Source organism: Neofelis nebulosa, chromosome 6 (genome assembly GCF_028018385.1).
Source record: "Neofelis nebulosa isolate mNeoNeb1 chromosome 6, mNeoNeb1.pri, whole genome shotgun sequence".
Lineage (NCBI taxonomy): Eukaryota > Metazoa > Chordata > Mammalia > Carnivora > Felidae > Neofelis > Neofelis nebulosa.
In genome coordinates this window covers 153,529,149-153,542,847 of record NC_080787.1, presented here as the reverse complement: position 1 = coordinate 153,542,847, position 13,699 = coordinate 153,529,149, and the positions used below count along the sequence as shown (strand labels likewise).

Sequence of the window (13,699 nt, the reverse complement as noted above, 5' to 3'; positions counted from 1 at the left end):
AATACTCTACTTTTCCGGCCTCCTTTTAAAACTGGCCTATCTGTCCGGAAGCAAATAACGACGCTGTCTGCAAGGTGATGCTTCCCTGCCCACGGTGTCCCCTTTGTCGAGATTTATGGGTAGCGAAATCTCACTTGTCCGGAAATAAGTGCTCAGGATCGCCTCAACTACTCTGGAACAGGAACCAAGAGAACTTGTCTTCTGGCCGTACAAGGAGTTGTGCTTGTATATAAATCCGCACGCGTGCGTACGTAATCAACATAAGCACATGTATACGACTAACTTATGAACAACACACGGGCAAATCCTAAGTCGTTGCCCCTGGGAAGACAGTTCTTGCAAGAACAGATAGGTGATTCCCCAGCCGTCGTAGAGTCGCGTTCGCCAAGGCGCGGAGGGTGGCTTAATGTCAGACACACGTAAGGTCCAGCCAGAGCCTGCGATGGGAGCGGATTTGGGGAAACCAATGAAAAGAAGACACCGGGACCGTTAAAGAACAAACCAGAGCCACCTAATATGGGAGCGGATCCGTGTAGCTCTGGGTCCCCGGAGGGCGGCAGTGCATTTTGGCACCGAACACTTATGGGTGTGCCCAAGGCAGCAAGAAACAATGATATGTAATGAAATAAAGTATGTGTCATATTTTAGAAACGTTTTTATTCATTATGGCTGAAATTTTAAACGGGCTAAGGCATAAAGAAGTAAGCTTCACTTATCTGAAACATTATACACAAGAACTTATTCCGGCTGTGCCCGGCAGACACGGCGCTTCTGTGCCAGCCGGGGGACACACGCCGAGCTGCGGAGACCCGCTCGGCGCATCGGCCGTCCTGAGAGGGGCATCTGAGTAATGTCCCCGTGCTTTGATTTCTGGAGTCGAACGCTGACAGGTTCCAAGGAGGTGGGACCTCTGAACACCACAGTCTCCCAAGTCAGAACACCGATTCTGGAAGACGAGTCCTACTTCCCGTGCAAAACAGTTTTCTTTTGCAAAGCCAAAACTATCTGTAAACATACAGACGCTGGATCCTAAGCTATCACTTCGAATTTCATAGAAAGATGCGGTTGAAGCTTGCAAGAACAGTAGAATGTTTCAAATAACACGTGAGTCAGGATTAAACACGTCAGCGTCTTTGTAACAATGCCTGCATTTTTGTAATATTCGTCCTTCTTCCACTCGCGTTCATATATTTACAAAGCACTTTCAAACCTTGCGGTCTAGGAACTTTGTCTACAAAGTTGAGGACAGCTGTTAAAGTCTGATTCCATGACTGGGGCGCCTGGGCGGCTCAGTCGGTTACGCGTCCAACTCGGTTTCAGCTCAGGTCATGATCTCATAGTTCACGGGATCGAGCCCCGCATCAGGCTCTGCACTGAGTGTGGAGCCTGGTTAAGATTCTCTCTCTCTCACTCTCTCTCTCTCCCTCCCTCCCTGTTCGCCACCAGCGTGAAGCGCTTCCTACCCACATCCCCCCGTGTGTGTGCCGCTTCTGACCCGCTGTGGACGCGCAGCAAAAGTTGTCTGTATACTGTCTCAGGAAGCTTCCTTGCTCCATTCTAAAACTCAGATTTAAACACCTAACACTCCCGACTGTACTCCAACCCCCAATTTCACTACGCTTTGTGTAACAAGTATTTATTAAGCCCTTCTGTGTGCTGAAAGTGTGCCGATGGCATGCGTCTTCGTGGAACTCTGTCGAACAGATTTTTGGAGGAGAATTGTCGTATCTGCAGTGACCGTTTTCCCAGGGAAATAAAGCAAACGTCTGCTCTCCCGACGGCGCGTTGCGACCCGCTCTCTCCCGTCCGCCAGGCCGCTTCTGCAGCCCGGGGAACGCGTTTCAGCGTCTGCCTGTGCTGCCTTGTGTGAGGCTCTCGTGTGACGTTCTCTGCTTCCGTCTCGTGAACCCCGCGCGTGTGTGCTGTGACCAGGAGACACCGTGCTCTAGGGGCGGTTCCACGCCTGCTTCCGAAAACGTCCACGTCCGTCAAGAGTCCTCTCTGCTCCGGGGAACGCCAGCCGTGGGGAGCCCCGGGGGGCTCAGGGCTGCGGGGAAGAAAAGTGGGGACACGCCACATGGGGGCCCCGGCCGCCCCGTCAGGATGAGACCCCCGCGGCCAGTCCCACGGGGGGACGGGGTCCCGGTCCGAGTGCACGTTCCCCGAGCCGCCGGGGGGGGGGGGGCGGGGGGCCGTGGCCCCGGGCCGGTCACATGGTGAAGGACGACGCGTTGTCGTTGTCCACGGTCTCGCTGTTCTGCCTGGAGGTGAAGGCCTCCGAGTGCAGCCTGGAGCAGGAGAAGCCCGACGCCTTCCGCTGCTTCCTCCGCACACAGCACAGGTCCTTCACGATCTTCAGGAAGTAGCTCCGAAACTTCTGGCCGATGAAGGCGTAGAGCACGGGGTTGAGACAGCAGTGCAGGAAGGCCAGGACCTCGGTGACGTTCTGGCTGTAGCCCAGCAGCCTGGCGCCCTGGCAGGAGCGGTTCGTCCTGCCCAGCTGCGCGGCCGTCACCAGGAGCACCATGTTGTGGGGGATCTGGCAAGCCAGGAACACCAGCACCACCGCGATGATCACGCGGATGGCCTTGTGCCGCTTGGAGTTCTGAGCCTGCACCAGGGTCTTGACGATGAACATGTAGCAAAAGATCATAAACACCAGCGGGATGAAGAAGCCGAAGAGGAGCTGGAGCCCCAACATCAGCAGCTTCCACTTGACGGGGTCTGAGACCGCCTGGTACCGGGGCTCGCACACGTAGCTGCCGTGCACGTCGTACTTCTGGTTGAACGTGAACGTCCAGCCGGAGGTGAGGACGGAAGCCACCCAGACCACGAAGCAGATGGCCCTGCGGTGCGCCAGCGTCCTGGACCGCAGCCCGAAGGACTTGGTGGCCTGGACGATGGCAACGTAGCGGTCCACGCTGATGCAGGTCAGGAGCAGCATCCCGCAGTTGAAGTTGATGGCACAGATGCCCTTCATCAGCTTGCACGTGGCGTTGCTGAAGACCCACTCGCCGGTGGCGTGGCTGACGGCCCAGAACGGGAGGGTGAGGACAAAGAGTATGTCGGCGATGGCCATGTTCAGGAGGTACACGTCTGTCATAGACTTGGCCTTCTTGTAGAAAGCAAAGGTGACCACCACCAAAACATTGCCCAGGAGGCCAAAGACGCAGATCAGGGAGTAAGCGATCGGCACAAACAGCCCAGAGAACGTTCTGACCTCCCGCAGGGAGCACAGTAACGTGCTGTCATCGATTGAGTAATCCGAGCTATTATTACCCGACCCAAAGTAATCCTCACTCAGACCGAAGACGTCGCTGATGTTCATCGGTTCCTGGAAGGCGAACAGAGGTAGAGTTAGCTGCAGTGTGATTTCCGAGGAGCCCCGGCTGACCGAAACGGTACCCCCGCCAAAGGAGACCAGACGCTCACCCCGCTCATCACGCTCTTGTTTTCGGCGGAAAATACGGGCCTGGTACGGAAGGGGGTGGGCGTCCAGCCCCTCCGGCTCACCAGCGGAGACAGTAGAGGAGTGAGTCTAAGGAGGAAAGAAAGCAAGATACACTGTAGTTGAGACAGAAATGTTCCCAGGGAGCCGGAGAATCGCGTTACCAGCATTCCGTCTCAGGAGGACCCAGAGCGTGTGCGGCATGCTGGCTTACGTGAAAATATCCATTCGGGGGGGAGCGCCTGGGGGGCTCAGGGAAGCATCAGACTCTGGGCTTCGGCTCAGGTCATGATCTCACGGTCCGCGCGTTCGAGCCCCGTATCGGCTCCGTGCTCACAGTACAGAGCCCGCTTGGGATTCTCTGTCTCCTTCTCTCTCTACCCCTCCCCCGCTCTCTCTCTCCCAAAATAAATACATCAACTTAAAATGTTTTATTCTAGAGAGAGAGTGTGAGCAGGGTGGGTGCAGAGAGAGGCAGGGGGTGGGGGAGCGGCGGGGACAGAGGATCCCAAGTGGGTTCTGCACTGACAGCAGGGATCCCGATGCGGGGCTTGAACTCACAAACCCTGAGATCGCGACTTGAGCTGAAGTTGGATGCTCAACCAGCCGAGCCACCAAGGCGCCCCCCCCCAAAATATTTGTTTCAAAATATTCATTTAGAACAGGGGTCCACAACTTCTTTCTGTAAAGGACCAGATGGTAAATATTTTCCCTCTGCAGGTCATATAGTCTCTGCCCCAACTACTCAGACCTGCCCCGGTGGCGTGAAAGCAACCATAAACAATTTCACAAACCAATGCGCTTGAGTCCATGGGGCGTCATTTGTCAATCCCCGATCTATAGCGTAAAGAAGGGTGATAGCAGCAAAACCACAGATTCTGACCTACACAGAAATCTTGGTGCAAAAGTCAATTTAATTACGTTCAACAAGATTCCACTGAACAACATCCACAGAAGTGTAGGTGCGTCTACAATACTTAGAATTTACAGTCTTTGCCTGCAACTAGTTGACAGAATCATTCGGTGTTTTTCATCTTGCTGGGGATGTGAGAATCTCCCGTAGAATTTTTTTTAAAAGTCCAAACGTGACAGTCATCCTCAAGATACACTAAGATTCCCGGGCTCGAGAGGCAGGAGGGACGTACATATGCTTCTTAAAAGTCACGGCTGTTGCAGCCATCAACCACTAACCTGCAGGGGCAGCGACATCCTAATCGTCAGAAACCAGACCTCGGGGAGGAAGGTCAAAGCCAAGAGGGGCAGTGCCCGGGGCCCGGCTCAAGAAATTCGCCGGGATACGAGTGAGTGTGGAGCTGGAATCTCAGAGGGAAGGGCTCTGACCACTGGCGTTTGAAACAAACCCAAACAGGAAAGGACGGAGAATTCTCTGACCCTCACATCCAACCATTCTCTGTTATTGAGTGTGACCGTCCTGATATATCATCTGTCCCTCCCCGTCCCCAATAAGTTCCCTGGCCCAGGATGCTGATAATCGTGTCAAATGTGTCTTCATCCTCCTCCTCCACCCTACCCCCCCTGCCCCGCCCCAGGTGCACCGGCAGGGAATCTATCACCTACACAGTCAGTACCCATACCTGACATTCTGGGAGGAAGTCAGGATAACACAAAACGCGCCCTCGCCCTGAAGGATTTTCTGAGCCTACTTGTCATATCGCCGGATTCTCATCGTGCTGCTTACACAGTCATGGATGGGGCGGCCCCCAGCCCGTTCCTTCCCTGATGCCTGGAGCTGTCACTTGGGGAGTCTTTGCCGCCTCCCAGCCGCTTCCCTGGACGTGCCACTAGGGGGAGGCGTGGGTCACCTGGGCACATCTGCAGTCACCTCCAGCATACATTCTCGGGGCTTTAGGGCATGGAGAACCACAAAGTAAAGCCTTTGTGTGTGAGAGAATAGGAGGGGGTGGATATAGCAACAGATCATCAGGTGAACCATATCAATCAAGCGTGACCACAAAATTAACGGTTCCAGCCAGGAGGGATTAACAGAAACCGAATGCACCCTACGGCATTCAACAACCAGAAAACCCTGTAAAGTATGTCCAATAACAGTTTTCAGACATTGGTGTCACAGGGTTATGGTCCCTGACGAGAAGAGAGCAGGCAGAGAGTGCTACGGCCCCGAGCTCTGTGAAGCCCCAACTTACACAGAAGCAGTTTCCAAGTGCAGGGCGTGGGGGTTACCTGACCCGGGAATGGTCACCCCGCCGAGGACGCAGGGATCGGAGTCCTGGGAGGCCAAGGCAGCTATGCTTTGCGAGACAAAATATGGGGGAGGAGGGAGCCACACACAGAAAAATAAGGACAGCGGCAGAGACGTGTCCTTGAGAGGAAGCAAGGCAAGACTGATCCCAGAAAGGAGACACAGAGAAATCCTCGGAATCCTCGCGGGCTAGGAATGGTTCTCTCCCGCAGGAAGAGTAGCGGCACCTTCTAAGTCCCAGATCATGGGACAGCATCCTCAGAACAATACCGTGTTAGGAGGAATGCCACTCAAATAAACCTACCTTAAACGCTGCTCTGATCCTGCCATAACAAAAGAAAGTCTCGGATGTGATCCATCTGATTCCAGTAATATAACTACATTCCAAAACAAAAACCTGCGATAAAATCCAGCCTTCGACCATGTGAAGTTCATGTCAGGCATCCAAACAAAAATCTCTAGACCACCATAGGCTGAATGTCTGTGTCTCCCTGAAAGACGCTAAAGCCTAATCCCAAGGTGGTGGCATTTATAGGTGGGGCCTCCCCTCGTGTGGGATTAGTGTTCTCAGAAGAAGAGACACATGACAGCCTTCTTGCTCTCTGTCTGCTCTCCCCCACGTGAAGGCGACAAGAAGACTGAACCAGGAGGGGGTCCTCCCTAGACATGGGCCTGCTAGCACCTGAATCTTGGACTTCCCAGCCTCCCCGACTGTAGCAATAAATGTATGCTGTTCAAGCCACCCTGTGGTAACCTGTCACAGCCACTAACGGACTATAATGCGGACATTTGAGGAAACAGGAAAATATGACCCATAATCTATATGAACAAACAGAAAAATAACAGAGATGATAGAAAAAACTGCTCTGTAGCTAGTACAAATACACTTCAAATGCTCAGGAAGGTAGAGGAAAGCATAAATACAGTGGAGAAAAATGACAAAAGATACAAAAAAGACCCAAATCAATGTTCTGTAGATGAAATATATAATATGTAAAAAACAAAACAAAACAAAAAAACACTAATGAGGATTAACATACACAGATCAGTTGTAATTCTCTGCCCTAGCAATATTTGGAACATTTGGCCATTGAAACTGGAAAAAAAATCACAGTGACATCAAAAACATGAAATAAAATACTTACGACTACATCGTCGAAATCGACACGAGATTTCCATACTGAAAACTATATGACGTTGCTGACAGAAAGTAAGATCTAAACGAAAGGAGAGTTGTATCGGGTTCAGGATTAGACAGCTCGATATTAGGGTGTCAGTTCTCTCCAAATTGATCTACAGATACAACACAATCCAAATCAAAATTGTGGCAGGACTCCTGAAGAAACCGACAAGCCGATTCCAAAATTTATATAGAAATCCAAGGGATTTAGAAGAGCCAAAGCAGTTTTGAAAAAGAGGACAGAATCGTAGGATCCATACTATCTGATTGCAAGACTTCCTACGAAGCTACAGGTGTCGTGACAGCATCCTGTTGGGAGCAGGGAAGACACACTACTCAATGGAAGAGAATGGAGTCCAGAAATAGACTGCACGTCAACGAACGACTGATTCAATAGGGAAAATGCAATCTTGGCAATAGATGGTATTGGAACACTGGATGTTCATGCATAAGAAGTTGATCCTGGGGCACCTAGGTGGCTCAGTCAGTTGAGTGTCCGACTTCAGCTCAGGTCATGATCTCCAGGTTCGTGAGTTCGAGCCCCGTGTCGGGCTCTGTGCTGACAGCATGGAGCCTGGAGCCTGGTTCAGATTCTCTGTGTCCTGGGGCACCTGAGTGGCTCAGTCGGTGGAGCTTCCGACTTCGACTCAGGTCATAATCTCGAGGTCCATGAGTTCAAGCCCCGCGTCAGGCTCTGTGCTGACAGCTCGGAGCCTGGAGCCTGCTTCTGATTCTGTGCCTCCCTCTCTCTCTCTCTGCCCCAACCCACTCACATTCTGTCTCTGTCTCTCTCAAAAGTAAATAAACATTAAAAAAAAAAAAAAAGGAAGTTGATCCTTACTTTGACCTCCTGCTACAAACAAAAAGATAACTCAGAATGAATTATAGATTTAATGTGAGAGCCCAAACCATGAGACATCTGAGGAAAACAGAAAAGAAAATCTTTGTGCCCTGGGGAATGGTAGAGATTTCTTATCTAAATTGCAAAAGGCATGAACGGTAAGAAAAAAAACAAACAAACAAAAAAAACACAAACAACTTTTGATAAATTGATCAGAATTTAAAGTTTCTGCTTTTTGAAAAATGCTTCAGAAAATTAAACACAGACCACAGAATGGAGAAAAAATTTGTAACCTTAAATCTGATCATGGATTGTATCCAGAAGATACAAAGAACTCTTAAAATTCGGTGTCAGGAGAACACAACTGAACAAGAAACAGGCAAAAAGTCTGAAGTCAGTTCACCAAAGGACATACACGGACGGCAATTACGCACAAGGAAAGATGTTCGAGGCGATTGATCATCCGGGAAACGCAAATTAAAACTGCGCTGAGACGCCGCTCCCCACCGGAAGCGTGGCTGAAAGTAAGAGCAGACAAGACAGAAGATGTGGGTGACGATGTGCCGTCCAAGCGCTCACGCTCTGGTGGCGGGACGCAAACCCCCACGGCCACGGTGAGAAAAGAGGGTCGTGGTTCCATAGGAAGTGCAACACGCACTTACCGCACGAACCAGCAGCCGACGCTCGCGTGCTTCGCCCAAGAAAATGAAAGGCCAGCGCTTGAAAGTCGACGGCACGTTCACACTCATCGCTAGAAAGTGGAAAGAACCGGAGCTCCCATCTGCCGCTGAACGGAACACCGCATCGTGCTGTCCCCGGGTGATAAAGCAGCGCCCGGCAGCAACAAGGAACGGACCACAGATACGGGCTCCAACACGGGCCAATCGCAAAAGCCTCCCCCTGGGTGAAGAATCCAGACGTGTAATACCAGCTACTACATTATTCCATTTATGTGAAGCTTTAGAAAAAGCAAAAACGACGGCAGTGGGAATCAGGTCGGCGACTGTCATGGGCCAGCGTTGGCTGAGGGGGCACAGGGACCCTGTCCTGGTGATGCAAACGTTCCCCATCAGGACGGTGACGTCGGCGTGCCTTGTCACAACGTATCGCATCACATAGTTCAAATCGGTGACCTCAATGCTAAGTAAACTCTGCCCTGACGAGGCTAGTAAAATACCTTGAGACAACAGGTGCCATAGGTCAGGGTCCTCACAGAGGACTCAGGGGGTTGTGGCAGGTTCGCAAGGAAGGACCTGGGAAAGAAGGGGTACAGGTGAGCGGGAGGGGGCTAGGGACAGGGCAGCATGTGAGCCGTAGCACGGGGGCCACAGGGCTACTGCGGAGAACGGCAGGAAACGCTCAGAGGGAACAGAGCCGGCATGGTGACGGAGACGATGGACCACGTGCCAATCCGAGGGGCCCAGGGAGATGGGGTCACGTGGGAGGGGGTGACACGGTGACATTCAGATCACATGGAGGCTGGGAGGCTGACAAGGGAGCCGTGGAAAGGCCGGGAGGGACGTCCCCACCTGCCATGTGCTCAGCGCCCAGCCGGACCCCCACACTGTGACATAGCATGTTTCCCGAATTCAAATGTAATTGAGCTCAACAACTGTTCAGGAACCATCTGTTGAGGACGACACTGTAGGTACAGAGACCAGTCACGCACCAGCTCCAGCTCCAGGAAGCTGTCGGGTGAACAGACCATTGGGAACCTGCGTGAGACCCTGGAAGGTCCAGAAGAACAGGTACTGGCTCTTGGCGAAGAGAAGGCTGGGGCCAGAGACGCTCCGTGGTGAGGTCAGCCCAGCAGCCGGGGGGCGGGGCGGGGGTGGCGCTCGCGCCTGCTCGGAAGGCACAGCCTACAAATCTGGATGATGGTGAAGGTAACGCGGTTGTGGTTAAGCAGGAATCCGTGTTCTCGATAAAAAGTGTCATCAAGTTCACGTGGATGCCAGTCACTTGCCACGCCTGGAAATGATTCAGCCTGCGCCGGGCCACCATTTTCACCACAGAAATCATGTGAGTTGCTTTCAGGAAACCGTGTTGGTGACAGATTGGCGTCTGTGCCGCCACATCACGCAGAGAAGGTGTTTTGCTCACGTATCTCGCTCACCTCCAATCTTGAGCAGCAAGATCGCCTCTTTGGAGACACAAGTTCTGCATTTCGTTGTTGTCGTTGCACAGACCGGGGTGGTAGAGACACGGAGACATTTTTGAAGACCTGTGTCCCTGAACCAGAGGTGGCAGGTACTGTGTGTTGGCCGCCAGTGGTTGACAGGAGCGGCCGCTGTTATCACCAAATCTGATCATTCTTTGCCGAGCCGACGAACCCACAGTTGGGAGACTTCAGGACACGGGAGTCCCGCCCGACCTTGTTTTTGAAGCTCCTCTCTCTCTCTCTCTCTCTCTCTCTCTCTCACGTCCTCACCGTCGCCATCATTCCTGCCAGGCCTTCCTTATTTCGAAGTCACTAGATCACATGTAAGTGCATCGGCCCCAACTGATTCCCAAAATGTAATCAGCTTAGCTTTGAAATGGAAGTGTTTCCTAAGTCGCTGCCTCTCAGACTGACGGGAATACAGACATGCCTACAAAACCAGTTGGTTTTAAGAGAATCTGTGGGACAGACGGTTCTAAATTGCCCTTGGGAGGAAGTTTTGAGGCCTCGGGCAGAAATCATGATGACGCACTTAGAAATATTATGCTACTCAATCTGGTTTTGCAGGTAAGACTCTCCTTCCCCTGGTGTGCAGCCACCTCGAGTGAAGCGTTGACCGTTTCTTCCGAGGTGACTCACTGTCACCACCTGCCTGGGTGTCAGCCCCTCAGAGGCTTCGCACCCCGTCAGGCCCGCCGTGGCATCACACCGAGTGAGACGCAAGAAGCACGGTGTCCTCATCCGCTGACCGACGCCCGTGGAGTCCCAGCAGAGGACAGACCGTGTAGGAGCTCTCAAAACTCGTGTGCGGGGAGAGAAGGCAAACGCCTCCTGTGGGGTCAAACGTCTGGCGAGGATGCCCGGCAGGGCGCTGAAGCGTGTTAGCGAGGATGCCGGGGGGGGGGGGGGGGGGGGGGGCGCTCAGTCGGAGACGCCCGGCTGGCACTCCATGCCTGGCTGTCATGGCCACGAACCTGCAGATCAGGCGTTGCAGAAGTCGCAAATCTACGATTAAATCTGAAATTTGCAGGGGCGCCCGGGTGGCTCCTTAGGTTAAGCGTCCGATTCTCGATCTTCATGATGTCACTGGCCGTGAGTCCAAGCTCCCCACTGTGGGAGCCCCCACTGTGGGCTGTGGGCTGACGGCGTGGAGCCTGCTTGGGGTTCCGTTCCTCCCTCTCTCTCTGCCTCTTTCTCTCTCTCTCAAAATAAATAAACGTGTAAAGAATCTGAAATTGATAAGTAACAAAGACGTGGGAGTACGATCTAGGTGGAGGACAGTTCGGTGGCTCACTAGTAGGGTGACCGCCTGGGCAAAGACCCCAACTGGCCCCATGTTGGGCCCTGTCCTCAACCCTGTGCTGCCCGTCTTTTTTATCAATGTCAGGCACAAAAAGAGAGGAGGCAGGCTCATCACGTCTGAGGTGACCGGACGCCTGAAAATATAATCATTATGTTGGGTGAATCAGTGTGAAAAAACTCTGGACAGAATCAAACAATGAGGCAAATCCAATATGGCGAAATTTCGTGGCGAAAGTAGGAGGTGTCACAACATGGGTTCGAAGGCTGCAACTCTCAGGTGCAATCACACGGAAAGTGTGGCAGCAGGATACATTTTAAGAGATTTATATGATATTTCATGGAGAGACGACTAAATCCATGCAGAGGGAACAACACCAGTCAGCCTGCTGGCCAGCCACCTAACATAAGCTTCCTTTCACCCACATCGTATCCTCCTTCCTCGATCACGTATTGCTTGCACACTAACACCCACACACACACACACACTGTACTGACAGACAAGGTGGTCAGCAGGACCCACGTCCGCGCCCGAATCCCCGGAAACTGCGCACGCGTGCCCTCCTGCGGCAAAAGGGGCTTTGCGGATGGGACCAAGCGTTAGCGCCTTGAGATGGAGAGCAGACCCCAGATTACCCAGGTAGGCCTGGTGTAAAAGTGGGGACCTTCCCCAGCTGAGATGGGAGCGGGAGAGAGAGATTCAAAGCATGGGGGGGGACTCAGTCCGTCGTCGCTTCGAACGCCAAGCAGGTGAGTGGGCTCCACGAGCCGGGCCCGGCCCCCACCAACAGCCAACGTGACAACGGGGACCTCACCCAGCCCTGCACCTGCAAAGAGCTGATCCTCCCTTAGGGGCTCCAAAAGGAGCACAGCCCCTGCCAACACGCCCGTTTCAGCCTGCACGACGCGCATCAGACCCCCGACCTCCAGAACTGGGAGGTTCGAAGAGTGTGCGGGTTAGGCCGCTGACGTCGTGAGGACAGCAACAGAAAACCAAAACAGGGCTCGGTGCGTGCGTCCTGTCGAATTCAATGTGTTCACCCTCTTAGGCCAGAGCAGAACTGCAGGGTCTGCAATGAGGTGGGTGATGGGTCTCCGCCTCCGCTCCGTCGGATTTAGAGCAATTTTGAGTAAGTTGGGGGAAAATGCCGGCGGGACTCAGCTAGAGCCAAACGGCCACGATGAAAACAAGGAACGACTGTATCAGAACGGAAGCCGCCTCGCCTAAAAACGATCAGGGGTCAGGTGGGAAGGAAGTCACCAGCTCTCCCGCAAGGCTGTCCTGTGAACGAGGGTCCGGCCTCAGCCGCCCAGCAACAAGCGGACGTTCCACAAACACATCGCCACCCCCAACATCAGGAAGAGTTTGCAAAACCGGCCCCGGGCTCCCCCAGGAGATGCTTATCTGTCAAGCACGGGGGGGTGAGTCTGTACTGAAAATGAGGAGGCGTGAGGAGGATGGGACCTACCGAGTCAGCGTTTCTCGCGCTAGAAGCCTCTGGAAAGGAGGCTGCAAGTGGCCCCTTCCAGCCGGGGCGCCAGGGTCCGGGAGCCTTGACCAGCCGTCCTTGGAAGTACGTTAATGGCATTTGCCGCAGGAGAGAATCCCAGGGGTCCTTACCTAAACGTGCTTTTAAGCAGACCGACCCTGTGCCCCTACATTTCTGACTGCAGAGAAACCCGAGTTTAGGGACCGGGAGCATGGTCCGCGGGAGGATGGGAACTAGGCGCCTGGGACCTTCCATCTGTGTGATGAGTGGGTATAAACTGGGGGTGTCTGAGAACAGTGTTTTCACACTCGCTCTCCACCCACACCTTATGCTAATTTGTCACCAAAGCCTGTTTTTAGTGAGCTTGTCTAGTGGTTTGGGGCTCCTCCAGGAGAGGGATGTTTCTCTGTGCCTGGTGGTCGCCTGGGTCTTCTGATTTGTTAGAACAGCTTGATTCAGGTGAGATCTGTAGGTCCCGTGAATGTCTGCTTTGACCACTCGGCGGTTGGAGTCCACACGCCCCGCACGTTACCGTCACCCTTATTCCCGTGCGGGAACTGCTCCTTCCCAGGGGGATTCCGGCACCAAGAGACGCAGTCACTGGAACAGACCAGACTTTAAAAGTGAGTCCCCAGGCGCCTGGGGGGCTCCGTCGGTTGAGCGTCCGGCTTCGGCCCAGGTCATGATCTCACGGTTCGTGGGTTCGAGCCCTGCATCAAGCTCTGTCCTGACAGCTCGGAACCCGGAGCCTGCTTCCGATTCTGTGTCTTCCCCTCTCTCTGACCCTCCCCCACTCACGCTCTGTCTCTCTCTCCTTCAAAAATAAACATTAAAAAATTATAATAATAATAATAATAATAATAAAAATAAAAATAAAAAAATAAAAGAGAGTCCCCAGAAAGGTTCTGGGTAGAAAGAGAAAAGGAAGGAAGGGAAGAGGGAAGAGACTGCTCTGTGGTTAAGTAAGTTTGGGAAATGCCGCTAACCGCACCCTCCTCTTGGATCCTTACATGGCAGTGCATTGTCAACGGCTCTCAGCCCTGCTTGAGCCATCACAAT

The 13,699-nt window shown here is 53.0% G+C and overlaps 1 protein-coding gene across 6 annotated transcripts in view; it reads right to left on the bottom strand.

Moving 5' to 3' along the window:
- Window positions 1-637: 637 nt before the first annotated feature.
- Window positions 638-13,699, bottom strand: part of CCR6 (C-C motif chemokine receptor 6) — a 28,575-nt gene continuing 15,513 nt past the window's right edge. For 4 of the 6 annotated variants that reach the window (XM_058735896.1, XM_058735894.1, XM_058735893.1 and 1 more), the window contains 2 exons: window positions 3,433-3,538; window positions 638-3,334 (listed from right to left, as the gene is read on the bottom strand). In XM_058735896.1, coding sequence (XP_058591879.1) covers window positions 2,210-3,334; window positions 3,433-3,441 — 1,134 coding nt within the window. In that variant the 5' untranslated portion in view covers window positions 3,442-3,538 and the 3' untranslated portion in view covers window positions 638-2,209. The remainder of the gene's footprint in view (window positions 3,335-3,432; window positions 3,539-13,699) is intronic. The other 2 variants (XM_058735898.1, XM_058735897.1) reach the window with 1 other exon arrangement.